The sequence below is a fragment of the Hemiscyllium ocellatum genome, chromosome 1, assembly GCF_020745735.1.
Source record: "Hemiscyllium ocellatum isolate sHemOce1 chromosome 1, sHemOce1.pat.X.cur, whole genome shotgun sequence".
Lineage (NCBI taxonomy): Eukaryota > Metazoa > Chordata > Chondrichthyes > Orectolobiformes > Hemiscylliidae > Hemiscyllium > Hemiscyllium ocellatum.
The window spans coordinates 11546377-11564243 of record NC_083401.1 but is presented as its reverse complement, the minus strand read 5'-3'; the positions used below and the strand labels follow the sequence as shown (position 1 = coordinate 11564243).

Here is a 17867-nt window from a genome sequence, read left to right as displayed (position 1 = left end):
GTGAATCAATGCCCTATGTTCATTGGGCTGACTAACCATTGGTCAGTGGTTGATTGACCAGCCTCTCCTGACTAGGCTCATTAATTAGTGCTCAGAGTGAAATTCACTGTGCTGGGCAAGCAATTGTCTTCTTCAGATGGAAGATGGACAAAAGGAGGAGGAAGCTGGACAAAACGAGGAGGAAGCTAGACAAAATGAAGAGGAAGATTGACAAAACGAGGAGGAAGTTGGACAAAACGAGGAGGAAGCTGGACAAAACGAGGAGAAAGATGGACAAAACGAGGAGGAAGATGAACAAAATGAAGAGGAAGATGGACAAAACGAGGAGGAAGATCCAAGAATGAATTCCCTAACTCGTTGACATGAGACCAGGATGCTGCCTTCACAATGTTATGGATGCTGACGCACTCTGTGTCACAGCCTGTTCTGGTATCAGCGGACAGGGTCGTACACACCTTTTGATATTCATAGAATCCCTACAGTGTGGAAACAGGCCATTCCACCCAATCAGTCCACACCAATCCTCTGAAGAGTAACCAACCCAGACCCATTACTAATGCACGTAACCTAATCATCCCTGAACACTACAGGCAATTTTAGCCTGGCCAATTCACCTGACCTGCATGTCGTTGGATTGTGGGAGGAAACCCACGCAGACACGGGGAGAATGTGCAAACTCTACACAGTCACCTGAGGCTGGAATTGAACCCGGTTCCCGGCACTATGAAACAGCAGTGATAACCACTAAGCCACCATGCCGCCCCCTCATGATCCTACTAACCCATGGATCATATCCAAATTGCTGTTTCTTATCAAATCTAAGAAGATGTTTGCAAACTCTTTATAACTGGTCAAGTAGGAGAAAGTGAGGACTGCAGATGCTGGAGATTAGTGTGGTGCGGGAAAAACACAGCAGGGCAGGCAGCATCCGAGGAGCAGGAGAGTCGACATTTTGGGCAAACGCCCTTCATCAGGAATGAGGCTGGGAGCTTCAGGGGTGGAGAGATAAATGGGAGGGGGGGGGGGGCGGGTGGTGGAGTGGGGGTGGGTGGGGGTGGGGGGAAGGTAGCTGCCTACATTGTGAACCTCTAAAATATAACGGCGCAGGCAACTGGCCTGAAGCGCTCTTGCAGAGATGTCCTGGATTAACACCCAATAATAACAACTTCCTTCCGACGTTAATAAAACCAAGAACTGTGGATGCTGGAAATCTGAAACAAAACCACAAGGTGCTGGAGAAACTCAGCAAGTCTAGCAGCATCTGTGGAAAGAAAACAGGGATAATGTTTTGGGTCCAGTGACCCTTCATCAATGCCCTGTGTGCCAGGTATGACTCCAACCAGCAAAGAGTTTCCCCCCTGTTTCCCACTGACACTGGGTTTTACTGGGACCCCTTGATGCCACACTCAGTCTGTGTTGGGAAAACAAATACCCGGCCACTGTGTGAAACTTCTATTCTCGTTTTACATTCAAATTAACCACACTTACAAATCCCCACAAGAAGCAAAATACTGCAGATGTTGGAAATAAGAGCACTTTTATTTGTGGGGGCTATATTCTGATTTTTAGGGGCTCCACTTACTAATTCAGTTATTCACTGATGTAATTATACAGCAGCGATGCTGTCTGTATTTGTGATGACAAATGATGGACTCGCAGGGAAACAGAATTAGAAGAGTTCAATAATAGTTTAAATAACTGTTAAATTTAAAGTCACAGCACGTAAAAAAATGCTTCTTAGAATCCCTACAGTGAGCAGGCACGCCAGTCCACAATGAAGGAAAATAATATTTTCTTAGACATCAAAGTATTTACGTTCACACACAACCACTGCCATAAGTTAGCACCAAAACCTTTCTTTTCCAAAGTAACTGATATACACACATCTGCACCGAGAAAGCCTTCACTCTAAATACACCTTCCACACAGAGATGGAGATGTACAGCACTGAAACAGACTCTTCGGTCCAACTCGTGCAGATTTCCTAAACCAATCTAGTCCCATTTCCCAACACATGGCCCATATCCCTCTAAACTCTTCCTATTCATATACCCATCCAGATGCCTTTTAAATGTTATATTATACCAGCCTCCACCACTTCCTCTGGCAGCTCATTCCATACATGCACCACCCTCTATGTGAAGAAGCTATCCATTAGATCTCTTTAAATCTTTCCCCTCTCAATGCCCTCCAGTTCTGGACTCCCACTCCCCAGGGAAAACACCTTGTCTATTTACCCTATGATATATTCACAAAGCTGGATTATTTTAACCAGACAGCTCCTACTCTTTTTGACTGCACCTCGAATCCCAATCTCAGATTTAAATTTAACAGTTTTCCCCATGTTTATTGCAGTAGCTTTTCCTCAAAAGTTCCTTAGCATACGTAACCTTAAGTAAGAGATTCCACGTTCATCTGCTCATTTCATTACCATCATGATTTCAAGATTCCCTGACTCCCAGCTAATTCAATGTTCCTGTTATTGACAGGTTGGACACTGCTCCCTTTATTCTGCAGCCTCTCTCTCCCAAGCCATTTGCAGCTTTTCCTCTCTCTCATACCTTCCATGCATCCTCACACTCTGTCCTATCTCTTGCAATCTCTCTCTTCCAGGCCCTGGCAACATCTCACCTGTACCTGATATCCCTTGTGCCCAAGCAGTAATACAATGCTCACAGCACCTCTCGCGGACAACGTTCTAGTGTTGGATTTCTGCAAAATCTAGACCATAACTTGACCCATCAAGATCTGAATTAACCAAGACCTTGGTTTCCACACCAGGGTCATTTACAAGATGGGGTAAATGTGAGGAAATGGTCAACAGGTCACATGATTGAACTCACGGGAGCTTCATCACCAGGTCCCAGCACGATGAGATTGACCTTCAGGTAACCTTTGGCCCCCGCAGCCAGGTCATCAGGGTCAGAGAGGAGGAGCCACTTCCTGAGAAAGGCATGTTCTATAAAATGAAACAAGTTCAGTTGAAACTGGGAGACAATCTAATTCATTTTAATCCTCCCCAACCAGGTTTGGAGTCAAGTCATTTGCCATATCTTTGCTCAATCCACCAACTCTTGTCTTCTGTCACAATCTCCCTCACAGTTCACAAAGCTTTTTATTCACTCTCTCATGAGATGTGGGTGTCACTGGCTGGGCCCAGCATTTATCACCCGTCCCTAGTCGCCCCTCAAGAAGTTGGGGGGTGAGCTGCCATCTTGAACCTCTGTCATCCATGTGCTGTGGATTGACCCACAATGCCCTTAGGGGCCTTGTGACCCACAACAGTGAAGGAACGGCGATATATTTCCAAGTCAGGATGGTGAGTGGCTTGAAGGGGAACTTGCAGGGGGTGGTGTTTCCATGTACCTGCTGCCTTTGTCCTTCTTGATGGAAATGGTCATGGGTTTGGAAGGTGAAACAGAGCCTTCACTGACAGGGTTTGCATCAAATGTGATTTTTGAAAGTTCTGTCCTCTTCATCTAAGTCTAGGCCATTAATCTAGATGAAAATTAAAAAGTTATACAGCACAGAAACAGGCCCTTCAGCCCACCATGTGTCTGCTAACCAACAATACCAAACTACACCAAAAAGGTCTTTGTACCAATCTCCAGAAACCCCACTGTAAAACTTGCTCTGATTTTTAAAGAAATGCTTTTCCCCACAATTTCCTGTTTCCTGACATTCAACCAAACTTATATCCAAACCTCACTGGATGTTTTATTACTCCTCTATCTCTGTCTGTCTCTCTCTCTCTCACTCTCTCTGTCTTTCTGTTTTTCTGTTTCTCCTTCTCTCTCTGCTTTTCTCTTTCTTTCTCTGTCTGCCGCTCTGTCTCTCTTTCTCCGTCTTTCTCTGTATGTATGTCTGTCTCTATCTTTCTCTCTACCTCTCTCTGTCTATATATCTCTCTCTTTCTCTCTGTCTCTCTCTCTCTCTCTCTCTCCACCTTCTGTCTCTCTTCCTGCCTGTTATTCTCTCTCTGTCTCTCTCTCTCTCTCACTGCCTTTCTCTTTCTTTCTCTGCCTCCCTCTCCCTCTCTCTTTACCTGTCTCTCCCTCTCTCATTTTTCTGACTCACTCTCTCTCCCCCTGTCTTTCTCTGTATGTGTATCTCTGTCTCTGTATTTCTCTCTACCTCTCTCTATCTCCCTCTCTTTCTCTCTGCCTCTCTATCTGTCTGTCTGTCTCTCTCTCCATCTTTCTGTGTCTCTCTTCTGCCTGCCTTTCTCTGTTTATCTCTCTCTCTCTCTCTCTCTCTCTCCCTCTCTGTGCACACCCCCCAACTCCCAGAGTGCTGATGACTGTATAGAACTGATGTATCTGTGCCCTGCAGCGCTCCCCCAGTCTGAACTAGTTCCCAGTGAGAAGCTGGGATAATTTCCAGCTGACTGGGGGCTCATTCCAGGGGCCTCGAGAGAGAGAGTCAGTCAATGTGGAAAACAAGACTCAACCACTTCACAGGAGGCCCATCGAACTCAACGGAAATCAAGGTGGTTACTTACTTGGTTCTGAATAAACTGCTCCAATGTCCAGCTGCAAAGGGAATAAAACACACAGATTAATGTGTAGCAACTGCTGTTTCCAAATTCTGACAGGAATTTCTGCTGTTAGTTTACCTTGAACTCTCCGATTACAGAGTCCATGCGCAGTGAATGTGAGTTGTAGGCCTGTTAAAAAAAAAATTAAGAAAGTCAATGTCTCACAGGAACAACAACTACCACAAAAAGAAGCTTACCATATTGAGTACTTGGCATCCATGGGCCAAGGGCTGAAAAATGAGATTAGAACAATTAGGTGCTTATTTTGGACCAGCACAGACTTGACGGGCCAAAGGGACTTTGTCTCTGACTATGACTGTGACTAAACAGTTATGGATGTTTTTCTGCCATCGGGGAGAGAGCTCACAGTACCAGGCCGGAAGGCTGGACAGTGGATGCTGTCATGAATATTCAGGCAGACTGCCAAGGGTGTCACTCAATTACCAGTCCTCTGTTTCCACGCTGCTATCTCAAGCAGATTTCAAACCCATCTTGACTCCAGTACAGACGGTCTGATCACTGATGGCCAACAGTGTGGTGCTGGAAAAGCACAGCAGGTCAGGGAGCATCTGAGAAGAGGGAAATCAATGTTTCAGGCAAAAGCCCTTCATCAAAAATTTTGCCCAAAACGTCGATTCTCCTGCTCCTCGGATGCTGCCTGACCTGCTGTGCTTTTCTAGCACCACATCTTGACTCTAATCTCCAGTATCTGCAGTCCTCACTTTCTCCTACCTGATCACTGAGGACATTCAGTGATACAGCAGGTAATGAAGGAGAACACCTACATGTAGGGATGAGGCCATATTGGATTTGGTACTGGGTAATGAACCTGGCCGGGTGTTAGGTTTGGAGGTAGGTGAGCACTTTGGTGATAGTGACCACAATTCGGTTACATTTACTTTAGCAATGGAAAGAGATAGGTTGTACCACAGGGCAAGAGTTATAGCTTGGAGAAAGACAATTATATTGCAATTGGGCAAGATTTAAGATTATTAAAATGGAGAAAGAAACTGCAGGGGATGGGCACAATTGAAATGTGGAGCTTATTCAAGGAAGAGTTACTGTGAGTCCTTGTTAAGTATATACCTGTCAGGCAGAGAGGAAATGGTCAAGTGAGGGAGCTGTGGTTTACTAAAGAAGTTGAATCTCTTGTCAAGAGCAAGAAGAAGGCTTATGTTAGGATGAGACATGAAGACTCAATTAGAGCATTTGAGAGTTCCAAGTTAGCCAGGAAAGTCATAAAGACAGACCTAAGAAGAGCCAGGAGGAGACATCACAATTCATTGGCAGGTGGAATCAAGGAAAACTCTAAAGCTTTCTATAGGTATGTCAGGAATAAAAGAATGATGAGAGTAAGATTAGGGTCAGTCAAGGATAAGGTGGGAAGTTGTGCGTGGAGTCCGAGGAGGTAGGAGAGGTGTTAAATAAATATTTTTTGTCGGTATTCACACTGGAAAAAGACAATGTTATCGAGGAGAATACTGAGATACAGGCTACTGTACTAGACAGGATTGATGTTCCCAAGAAGGAGGTGTTAGCAATTCTGGAAAGTGTGAAAATAGATAAGTCCCCAGGGCAAGATGGGTTTATCCAAGGATTCTCTGGGAAGCCAGGGAGGAGATTGCAGACCCTTTTGGCTTTGATCTTTATGTTGTCACTGTCTACAAGAATAGTGTCAGAAGACTGGGGAATACCAAATGTTGTCCTCTTGTTCAAGAAGGGGAGTAGAGACAACCCTGATCGACCTGTGAGCCTTACTTCGGTTGTGGGTAAAGTGTTGGAAAAGGTTTTAAAAGATAGGATTTATAATAATCTAGAAAGGAATAAAATAATTAGGGATAGTCAATATGGTTTTGTGAAGTTTAGGTCATGCCTCACAAACTTAATTGAGTTCTTTGAGAAGGTGACCAAACAGGTGGATGAGGGTAAAATGGTTGATGTGGTGTATATGGATTTCAGTAAAGCATTTGATAAGATTCTTCACAGTAGGCTATTACACAAAATATAGAGACATGGGATTGGGGGTGATTTAGCAATTTGGATTAGAAATTGGCTAGCTGAAAGAAGACAGAGGGTGACGGCTGATGGGAAATGTTTATCCTGGAGTTCAGTTACTAGTGGTGTACCACAAGGATCTGTTTTGGATCCATTACTGTTTGTCATTTTTATAAATAACCTGGATGTGGGGGGTAGAAGGATGGGTTAGTAAATTTTGTGGATGACACTAAGGTCAGTGGAGTTGTGGATAATGCCAAAGGATATTGCAGGTTACAGAGAGATATAGATAAGCTGCAGAGCTGGGCTGAGAGGTGGCAAATGGAGTTTAATGTGGAAAAGTGTGAGGTGATTCACTTTGGAAGGAGCAACAGGAATAAAGATTACTGGACTAATGGTAAGATTCTTGATAGTGTAGATGAGCAGAGAGATCTTGATGTCCTTGTACATAGATCCCTGAAAGTTGCCACCCAGGTTGATAGGGTTGTTGAGAAGACATATGGTATGTTAGCTTTTATTGGGAGAGGGATTGAGTTTTGGAGCCACTGCCATAGCTGTACAAAATGCTAGTCTTCAGATTTAATTCCTTACAGAATGGAAACAGGCCCTTTGGCCCAACAAGTCCATATCAACCCTCTGAAGAGTAACCTACCCAGACCCATTTCCCTCTGACTAATGCACTAACACTATGGGTAATTTAGCATGGCCAATTCACCCTAAGCTGCACATCTTTGGAGTGTGGGAGGAAACCGGAGCACCAAGAGGAAACCCACGCAGAATTGGGGAGAATATGCAAACTCCCCATTTGCCAGAGGCTGGAATTGAACCTGGGTCCCTGGCACTGTGAGGCAGCAGTGCTAACCACTGAGCCACTGTGAACCCAGTAGCCCACACACCCTGTGCGGCCACACGAGGAGTATTGATATATAGGAAGGATGTGGAAGCTTTGTAAAGGGTTCAGGGGTGATTTATTCGGATGTTGCCTGGTACGGAGGCTAGCACAAGGGGACACAGCTTTAAATTGAGGGGTGATAGATATAGGAGGTAGTTTCTTTACTCAGGGAGTAGTAGGGGCATGGAATGCACTGCCTGCAACAGTAGTAGACTTGCCAACTTTAAGGGCATTTAAATGGTCATTGGATAGACATATGGATGAAAATGGAATAGTGTAGGTCAGATTGGTTCTACAGGTCGGTCTAACATCGAGGGCCAAAGGGACTGTACTGAGCTGTAATGTTCTACGTTCTAAAACAGGAAGTCTCAAAGGGACACAGAGTTTACTTCAGTTATTGGCATAGGTTGGCATTAGACTGATTTTCTTTCGCTCATACAGAAGATGAGGTGCCAGCGTTGGACTGGGATGCTCAACACCAGAAGTCACACAACACCAGCGTTTAGTTATTTGAAATTACAAGCTTTCCGAGCGCTGCTCCTTCGTCAGGTCACCTGTCGGATGGTGCGTGGTGTTGCGTGACTTCCGACTTCGGCTGAGGGCATCACTTTCCAGGGCGGCATTTATTGTCCATTCCTAACGACCCAGAGGGCAGCCAACCAATCACTGTGGATCTGGAGTCACACGTAGGTCAGACCAGGAAAGGACAGCAGATTTCTTTCCCTAAGTCAGATGAGTTCTTCCTGACAATGGGGGATTCGTGGTTATCATTAGACTCTGAATTCCAGATTCTCATTAAATTCAAACTCAACCACTTGCTGTGGCTGGGTTCGAACGCAGGTCACTGAACATTCCCGGGGTGTCTTAATGAACACTGCAATGAGAATAACACTAGATCAACACCTCCCCAGGTCAAGACACAGCCAGGCTAACACAAGGCCACTCACATCCCTCGTATTTTTGATTAATTCGACCAAGACCCTCAGCTTGGTCATGTACTTGTCTCTGCCCACAACAGGTCCTACCAATGAATAAATATAGCTTCTAGGAAGAGGAGATAAGCCCCACTGGTAACAGGGAATTGATTGCACGTGTAATTCGCATCACACTTGGGATTTCTCGACAAGTGCTGTCCAGAGGTTGGACATTTTTCGGAGTTTGCGACATGGGATCTTGGGTACAGTCAGTGCTAGAATCGTTTCAACAATGATAGGCAGGAGAGACGTTCCCCAAGGGCCATTGGTTTTCGAAGATATTGTATCTAATGATTCCTAGAAATAATTCAATACAACCCACAACAACGGAAAATGATGAGATGAAAGTTTAAATTTATCTGATTGAGAACACGGGGCAAAGGAGATAAAATGTACTTGAGAACAGAACCAAAACTGGTGGACAAAGACACAAGGTGATAAACGGACTCGTTTTTCTCTTTAAGCTCCCCATTAAACACTCCCAGGACAAAGACAGCACAGGGTGAGATACAGAGGAAAGCTCCCTCTACACTATCCCCATTAAACACTCCGACAGAGACAGCACAGGGTTAGATACAGAGGAAAGCTCCCTCTACACTGTCCCCATCAAACACTCCCAGGACAGCGACAGCACAGGGTTACATACAGGGTAAAGCTCTCTATACATTGTCCCCATCAAACACTCCCAGGACAGGGACAGCGCAGGGTTGGATTGAGAGTAAAGCTCTCTCTACACTGTCCCCATCAAACACTCCCAGGACAGGGACAGCACGGGATTAGATACAGAGTAAGGCTCCCTCTACGCTGTCCCCATCAAACACTCCCAGGATAGAGACAGTACGGGTTGAATATAGAGTAAAGATCCCTCTATACTGTCCCCATCAAACATTCCCAGGGTAGGGACAGCATGAGGTTAGATACAGCGTAAAGCTCCCTCTACACTGTCCCCATCAAACCCTCCCAGGACAGGGACAGCATGAGGTTAGATACAGCGTAAAGCTCCATCTACACTGTCCCCATCAAACACTCCCACGGCAGGGACAGCACAGGGTGAGATACAGAGTAAAGCTCCCTCTACACTGTCCCCATCAAACATTCCCAGGGCAGGTTGGATGGGTAGATAGAGTTCAAGCTATGACACTAGCACTCACCATGATGAATATCGGCTCATCAAAGAGATCAGCAGGTGTCTCGTAGAAGTTGAAGAAAAATGTCTGTATAACGAGAGAGAAGACGGCCATGTTTTAGTCACATGATTATCCAGGCCCATCCAGGGAGGCAAACATGTCCATGCCGCATCACCTCACGTTTGGCATCTGCAAACCCTGCTGTGAACTCTGAGCAGAAAAATGTGTTGCTGGAAAAGCACAGCAGGTCAGGCAGCATCCAAGGAGCAGGAGAATTGACGTTTCGGGCATGAAGCCTTTCTTCAGGAATTCCCGAAATGTCAATTCTCCTGTTCCTTGGATGCTGCCTGACCTGCTGCGCTTTTCCAGCAACACATTTTTCTGCTCTGATCTCCAGCATCTGCAGTCCTCACTTTCTCCCTGTGAACTCTGAGCAGCCTGCTCTGTGGCTAGCTCTCACCTCCCCCTCTCCAGTGATATCGAATTGTACTGTGGCAGGACATTGCCTCTCCCATTTGTGCATTAACATTTTCATTTCAACTGAATCGGTGAAGCTGTGGAATTCAACACCTGGTTAGTAATTGTCAAAATTCAGCCTTAGATTGGAGGACAAAGAGCGAATGGTTATTGGAAAAGGATGTTTAAATATAATTAAGGTTAGTTATTGTGTCATGGGTAAACTCCTACAAAGATTGATGGTTAGAATGGATTATTTTTCTGCTGAGGCTCTTGTATAAATCACAACTGAAAGTAAATAAATTAATTAATTACATTTTCACATTGCTTCCCATAACCTCTTAACGATCTAAAGTATTCCACGGACAATGGAGTCCTTTTGAAATGTGGTTATTCTCTGAATGTCTTCAGTTATTCATCCTCCATTGAGCAACAATTTCTTCCTGTCCAGCTTCCAGACTGCTTGTCACAGGATGTGGGTGTCAGTGCTTATTGTCTGCCCTCAATTGCCCTGAAATTGGGGGCAAAGCATTTCAGAGGGCAGTTGTGGGTGAGAGTAAGGAACCCACGCACCCTCAAATCAACCATCTGGGCCCTGGGGTTCCTCATTATTACAATGATACCACCATTGAATAAGCGCAAGGTGAGATCTGTGCCCTACCTCATCGAAGACTGGATTATTGCCTTTGCGAATGCGTGTTGTCTTGGTTTGACCAGCGACTATAACTTTAACAACCGGTCTGATATTGATACCTGGGAGTTGACGTGCTTCAACCACACACACTCTGACCTGCAAACAGAAAGAAATCTGGTAAATGCCCATTTCCTTTCACCTGTACATTGTCCTTTCACATGAGTGAAGGGTTCCTTCTGCTGTCCCACAACTGCAGAGGCTATAGGAGGACTTAGAAAAGCTGGGAGAGAGGTCAAAGAAGTGGCAGATGGAATACAGTGTGGGAAAGGTGTGGGGTTATGCACTTTGGTAGGAAGAATAGAGGTGTACACTAATTTCTGAATGGGGAAGGTCTTCGGAAATCTAAAGCACAAAGGGACTTGGGGATCGCAGCACAGAATTGTCTTGAGGTTAACATGCTGGTCCAGTTGGCAGTTAGGAAAGCAAACATCATGTTAGCATTCATTTCCAAAGGGTTAGAATACATCAGCAGAGATGTACAGCTGAGGATGTATAAGGTTCCGGTTGGATCACACCTGGAATATTCTGAGCAGTTTTGGGTCCCATATCTAAGGAAGAATGTGCTGCCATTGGAGGGAGTCCAGAGGAGGTTTACAGAATGATCCCGGGGATGAAGGACTTGTCATAAGAGGAGTGGTTGAGGACTCTGGGTCTGCATTCAATGGAGTTTAGAAGGATGATGGGGGAACTGATTGAAACTTACAGAATACTGAGAGGCCTGGATAGAATGGATGTGGAGAAGAAGTTTCCACTAGGAGGAGGGAGAAGGACCCAAGGGCACAGCCTCAGGGTGAAGGAACGACCCTTTAGAACTGAGATGAGGAGGAATTTCTTCAGCCAGAGGGTGGGAAATCTGTGAAACTCATTGCCACAGAGGGCTGGGGAGGACAAGTTATTGAGTGTATTTACAACAAAGATGGATAGACTCTTGATGAGTAAGGGGGTCAAGGGTTACAGGGAGAAGGCAGGTAAATGAGGTTGAGAAACGGAGTAGCCCTGGAGGCAGCACAGTAGCTCAGTGGTTAGCACTGCTGCCTCACAGCACCAGGGACCCAGGTTCAATTCTAGCCTTGGGTGACTGACTGTGTGGATTTTGTACATTCTCCGTGGGTTTCCTCCGGGTGCTCTGATTTCCTCCCTCATTCCAAAGCTGTGCAGGTTAGAGTGGATTAGCCATGGGAAAGATGGAGGGGGAGTCTGGTTGGGATGCTCTTTGGTAAGATGGTGCAGACATGTTGGACTGGAATGTCTGTTTCCACACTGCAGGGATTCTGTTCTATGCAGCCATGATCAAATGGCCGAGCAGACTCGATGGGCTGAATGGCCACAGTTTGGTACAATCCAGAGTGAAACATGAGCCACCATTTGGTGTCCATTATTGGACTATCCATGGCTACAGAAATACCAAGACAGGCAAAATAAATAATCGACTCAATTTCTAATTGAAAAGGCAGAGCAGGAACAGACAAAATTCCCATCAGGTTTAACATTGGTTGTGGGAAGACAGCTAAGACATAGACACTCAGCACCAAAGGAGGCCATCGCTCTTGTGAAAGGGCTACGGGGACTCACTGATTTACAAACATCTGACTTACCAACATGATCCCACCAGGGGTGTAACTCACGCTAATTTTAAAGATCTGACGTGTTTCTCCATATTTACAATCAGTTTCTGGTGTTGTGCCTGCGGTGTGTTCCAACTTGTGTACAAATCCAACAGGCTCAAGACCCATTCACAACAAAGGGATTAGTTGTATTTAATTAACGACACCCCATCTCCCCTTTCCCATCCACTGCTCCTTCATGGAAGGACTGCAACATATCTTTCAGGGGCAGAGTACCGCGTAAACGTTTGGGCACTGATTGATGAGGCAGTTTGGTCCCTCAAAGGCTACTTGGATTTGCCAAAGGAAAGTACATTGCAAGGTGCCTCTTAGGTCGGCTTCCAAATAAAATGATTTAAATGGGGGAGAGATCGCAGAACCCCAAGGCACAGAGGGATACACGAGTCCTGGGGCATAAGCCATGAAAGGCTAGTACGCAAGTGATTAGGAAAGTACACAGTGTATTGCCAGGGGAACAGAGGATTTTGGCACAATTATACAGGGCTCTGGTGAGACCACATCTGCAGTGCAGCGTTCAGTTCGGGCATTCTTGCTTGACAGGAAGTTTTGCAAAGAGCTCAGATATGGTCCACTTGACTCATTCTGGGATGCATGTTACAAAAGGGTCATTACCTCATGAAGAAAGGTTGGACAGGGTGAGTCTGTGTGCATTGAGGCTGGAAGGTGATCTCAGCGAAACCTATGAGATCCTGAGGCGACTTGACATGGTTCACTCTCGGGGAGTTGGGATGTCATGTTGCGGCTGCACAGGATGTCGATGAGGCCACTGTTGGAAAACCGCACACAATTCTGGTTGCCCTGCTACAGGGTGGATGTTATCAAACTGGAAAAGGTGCAGAAAAGATTGACAGGGATGTTACCAAGACTGAAGGGCTTGAGTCATAAGGAGAGGCTGAATAGGCTGGAAGTTCTTTTTCCTCTGGAGCATCAGAGGCTGAGGGGTGACCTCATAGAGGTTTACAAAATCATGAGGGGCATAGATAAAGTGAATAGTCAAGGACTTTTCCCCAGGGAGTCCAAAACTAGAGGGCAAAGGTTTAAGATGAGAGGGGAAAGATTGTTAAGGGACCTGAGGAACAACTTTTTCACACAAAGGAAGGTGCAGATATGGAATGAGCTGCCAGACCAGGTAGGGGAGGCAACAGTGCTATTACAGCATTTAAAAGACATTTGACTAGGTACATCGGTAGTAAAGGTTTCGAGAGATACAGGCCAAATGCAGGCAAATGGAACTAATTAAGTTCAGTTCCGGAAACCTGGTCAGCATGGACGGGTTGGACCAAAGGGTCTGTTTCGTAGAGTATGAATGATGATGGGAGAGACCTGAACAACAGGAGAGAAAGGAGGATCCAGTTTAAAATGAGGGGTCTCTAATTTAAGATGGATGTCAATGAGAAGCCATATTCTCTCATAGCATTGTTAATCTGTGGAAATTCATCTCCAGATAACACTGAGGGCTGGGCCATTGAATGTTTTTAAGGTAGGATTAGATTTTATTTTCAATAGATAATGGAGTCAGGGTAATGGAATTGAAATCACAGCCAGATCTTATCAAAATGTTAAAGTTCTAAACTGAACGTAGGCCAGTTTTGATGGCATTGGACAAGAACTTTCAAAAGTCGATTGAGGGCAGATGTTTGAAGGTAAAGGGCTGGATAGAAAATAGGAAGCCTTCAAAAATGAGATAATGAGAGTCCAGAGATAGTATATTCTTAATTCTCCTACCCATAACTATCCAGCAGATTTTGACTTGTTAGTTTTAGAGCAGCAATCACTTCCCTCATTTCCCCTCGAGTTGGAGGGTACACCTGATCAGGTCCCAGGATTTATCCACCTTTATGTGCAAGAAGACGCCCAGACTCCTCCTCAAGATGTCACTATTTATTCCCTCACGTTCTCTACCTCCATATCCTTCTGCACAGTAAACGCTGAAGCAAAATACTCATTTACAGAGGGACCTTGATTATCCGGCGTTCAATTATCCCAAGTATCGGAATATCCGGCAAGATCGCAACATCCTGATGCTTGGCTAAACTATGTTATCCAGTATTCAATTATCCAGCGTTCAGTTAACCAAACAAAATACTCCCTGTCTGTGTCCTTCGGATAATCAAGGTTCCTCTGTAGTATCTCCCTCATCTCCCGCTCTAAAACCAACCAGTGAAAATCTGATGGATAGTTATGGGAAGGAGAATCGGGTGTGTTGTCTAATGAGTAAATGATCATCCCCCAGACACGAAACCTCAAGGTCACTCCATGTATTTGACATTCACTGATTGGCCTGGATCGAGCAACTCTGTGGTAATCAAGAAACTTGCCCACTTTATCTCCTTATCCATTGGCTGCTAAAATCCCCTAATCCAGTACACCCACTTCACTCTTCAAACGCCACAGTGTGTTTCAGTGAAAGGGAAATTAAAGAGCCCTCCTGCTTGGGGAGAGATGAGTCCAATGCCAACATCGACCTGGATAGAAGAGGAGAACAAGAAAGTATTTTGAATTGCAAGGAGGAATTCTCCTCAGGAAGAGGTTCAACACTGTCCAGGTCAATGCAAGTTCCCTGTAGGTTCCCTTCCAAGCCACTCACCATCCTGACTTGGAAATATATTGCTGTTCCTTCACTGTCACTGGGTCAAAATCCCTCCCTGAGGGCATTGTAGGTCAACCCACAGTAGGTGGACTGCAGCGGTTTAAGGAGACACCTCATCCCCACTTTCCCAAAGGGCAACTAGGGACAGATAATAAGTGATTCCCCCTTCCAACAATGCTCAATCACAAAATTACTACACTCTGGAAAGAGGCCATTCAGTCCATCGAGTCTAAACCAAACTGCAGCCCACCCTGACCAAACCCCCAATCTCCTGTAACCCTGCATTTCAAAGAACAAAGACAAAGAACCAAGAAAATTTACAGCCCAGGAACAGGCCCTTCAGCCCTCCAAGCCTGAGCCGATCCAAATCTACTGTCTAAACCTATCGTCCAATTCCTAAGCATCTGTATCCCTCTGCTCCCCACCAACTCATGCATCTGTCCAGACGCATCTTAAATGAATCTACTGTGCCTACCTCTAACCCTCTTCTGGCAACGCGTTCCAGACGCCCACCAACCTCTGTGTGAAGTACTTGCCATGTGTATCCTCCTTAAACTTTCCACCCCTCACCTTGAAAACATGACCTCTCGTTATTGAATCCTTCACCCTGGGAAAAAGCTTGTCTCCATCCACCCTGTCTATACCCTTCATCATTTTGTAAACCTCAATCAGGTCCCCCCTCAATCTCCTTTTTTCAAATGAAAACAATCCTAACCTACTCAACCTCTCTTCATAGCTAGCACCTTCCATACCAGGCAACATCCTCGTAAACCTTCTCTGCACCCTCTCCAAAGAGTCCACATCCTTTTGGTAATGTGGCGACCAGAACTGTACACAGTATTCTAACTGCGGCCGAACCAATGTCTTGTAACATGACCTGCCAGCTCTTATACTCAATACCCCATCCAATGAAGGCAAGCATATTATATACCTTCTTGACCACTCTAAACACCTGCACAGCAACCTTCAGGGTACAATGGACCTGCACTCCCAGATCTCTCTGCTCATCAACTTTTCCCAAGGCTCTTCCGTTCATTGTATAATTCGCTCTCAAATTAATCTTGTCTAAATGCATCACCTCACATTTGTCTGGATTGAACTCCATCTGTCACTTTTCTGCCCAACTCTCCAGTCTATCTATATCCTCCTGTATTCTCTGACAGTCACTTATGCTTTCTGCTACCCCACCAATCTTTGTGTCATATGCAAACTTGCTGATCAGACCAACAGCACCTTTTTCCAGATCATTTATGTATATTACAAACAACAGTAGTCCCAACACTGATCCCTGTGGAACACCACTGATCACCTTTCTCCATTTTGAGAAACTCCCTTCAACTACTACTCTCTGTCTCCTGTTGCTCAACCAGTTCTTTATCCACCTAGCTAGAACACCCTGCACACCATGTGACTTCACTTTCTCCATTAGTCTACCATGGGGAACCTTATCAAACACCTTACTAAAGTCCATGTATATGACATCAACAGCCCTTCCTTCATCTATCAACTTGGTCACTTCCTCGAAGAACTATGGCCAACCCACCTAGCCTGCACATCCCTAGATACTATGAGTAATTCCCATGACCAATCCAACCTAACCTGAATATCTTTGGACTGTGGGAGGGAACCGGAGCAAACCCATGCAGACATGGGGAGAACGTGCAAACTCACACAGTCACCTGACACTGGAATCTCTGAGGCAGCAGTGCTAACCACTGAGCCACTGTGCTGCCCAATATCATAAGAATATAAAATAAGGTCTTTAATTGATCAACTTAGTGAGATTTGATGCTTAATTAGATTACTTACAGTTTGGAAACAGGCCCTTCGGCCCAACAAGTCCACACCGACCCTTTGAAGAGCAACCACTCAGACCCATTCCCCTACATTTACCCCTTCACCTAACACTACGGGCAATTTAGCATGGCCAATTCACCTAACCTGCACAACTTTGGACTTTGGGAGGAAACCAGAGCACATCTATGCAGACATGGGGAGAATGTGCAATCTTCACATAGACAATTGCCGAAGGCGGGAATTGAACCCAGGTCTCTGGCGCTGTGAGGCAGCAGTGCTAACCATTGTGCCACAAATGTGGTCATTCATTCATTTTGGTCTCTTCCTCCAACACTGACAGGATAAACGTTACTGTTGTGGATGAGAGTGTGGGTATAGGACTCATTATCCATCCTATTACACCATCACCGACCACCAATTCCATCCCTGTCCCATTAAGAAAGAGTCTTTGGCCCCAGTCTCCAAATTATGCCTGGAACATGCCTGGAAGTCCTGTGGCTTGTTCGGTAGCAGAACCTTGGCTGGGCGCTTTCTTTTCCTGATGCCATGGATCATGGTGGTTGGTGGTTTCTTTGGCATCGCTGGAGGCTCTGTCCCTGGTACACCCGGCATGGACTCCCCTTCATCGCCTGTGACCAAAAGATCTTCGGTGTCCTCCTCTCCCTCACCGGCAGTATCTGCAGGGGGACAAAGAAAGAAGGTGAGTGCTCAAAGGTTGAAAGGTGAGGCAACGAGACTTTTATTCTTTAATGGATGGGAGCTTATCACTGCTGACAAGACCAGATGAAGCAACTTGCCATAATAATTTTTATTTTTATTTGTTAATCATTCTCAGGATGAGGGTGTCACCGGCTAACCCATTTATTGCCCAGTTGTGCAGAGGGACCTGGGTGCCCTTGTGCATGAATCACAACAAGTTGGTTTGCACATGCAGCAGGTAAGGTAAATGGAATATTATCCCTCATTGCTAAAGGGATGGAGTTTAAAAAAACAGGGAGGTTATACTGCAGCTGTACAGGGTGCTGCTGGTGAGGCCACACCTGGAGTACTGTGTACAGGTTTGGTCTCCTTACTTGAGAAAGGATGTATTGTCACTGGAGGGGGTGCAGAGGAGATTCACGAGGTTGATTCCGGAGTTGAGGAGTTGGCTTATGAGGAGAGGTTGAGTAGACTGGATTAT

At 45.4% G+C, this 17867-nt stretch overlaps 1 protein-coding gene across 6 annotated transcripts in view; it reads right to left on the bottom strand.

Moving 5' to 3' along the window:
- dysf (dysferlin, limb girdle muscular dystrophy 2B (autosomal recessive)) overlaps window positions 1-17867 on the bottom strand; it is a 440247-nt gene that overhangs the window by 262142 nt on the left and 160238 nt on the right. For all 6 annotated transcript variants that reach the window (XM_060835988.1, XM_060835909.1, XM_060836235.1 and 3 more), the window contains exons 6-11: window positions 17171-17364; window positions 10643-10771; window positions 9550-9612; window positions 4616-4666; window positions 4502-4532; window positions 2844-2959 (exon numbers count right to left, since the gene is read on the bottom strand). In XM_060835988.1, coding sequence (XP_060691971.1) covers window positions 2844-2959; window positions 4502-4532; window positions 4616-4666; window positions 9550-9612; window positions 10643-10771; window positions 17171-17364 — 584 coding nt within the window. The remainder of the gene's footprint in view (window positions 1-2843; window positions 2960-4501; window positions 4533-4615; window positions 4667-9549; window positions 9613-10642; window positions 10772-17170; window positions 17365-17867) is intronic.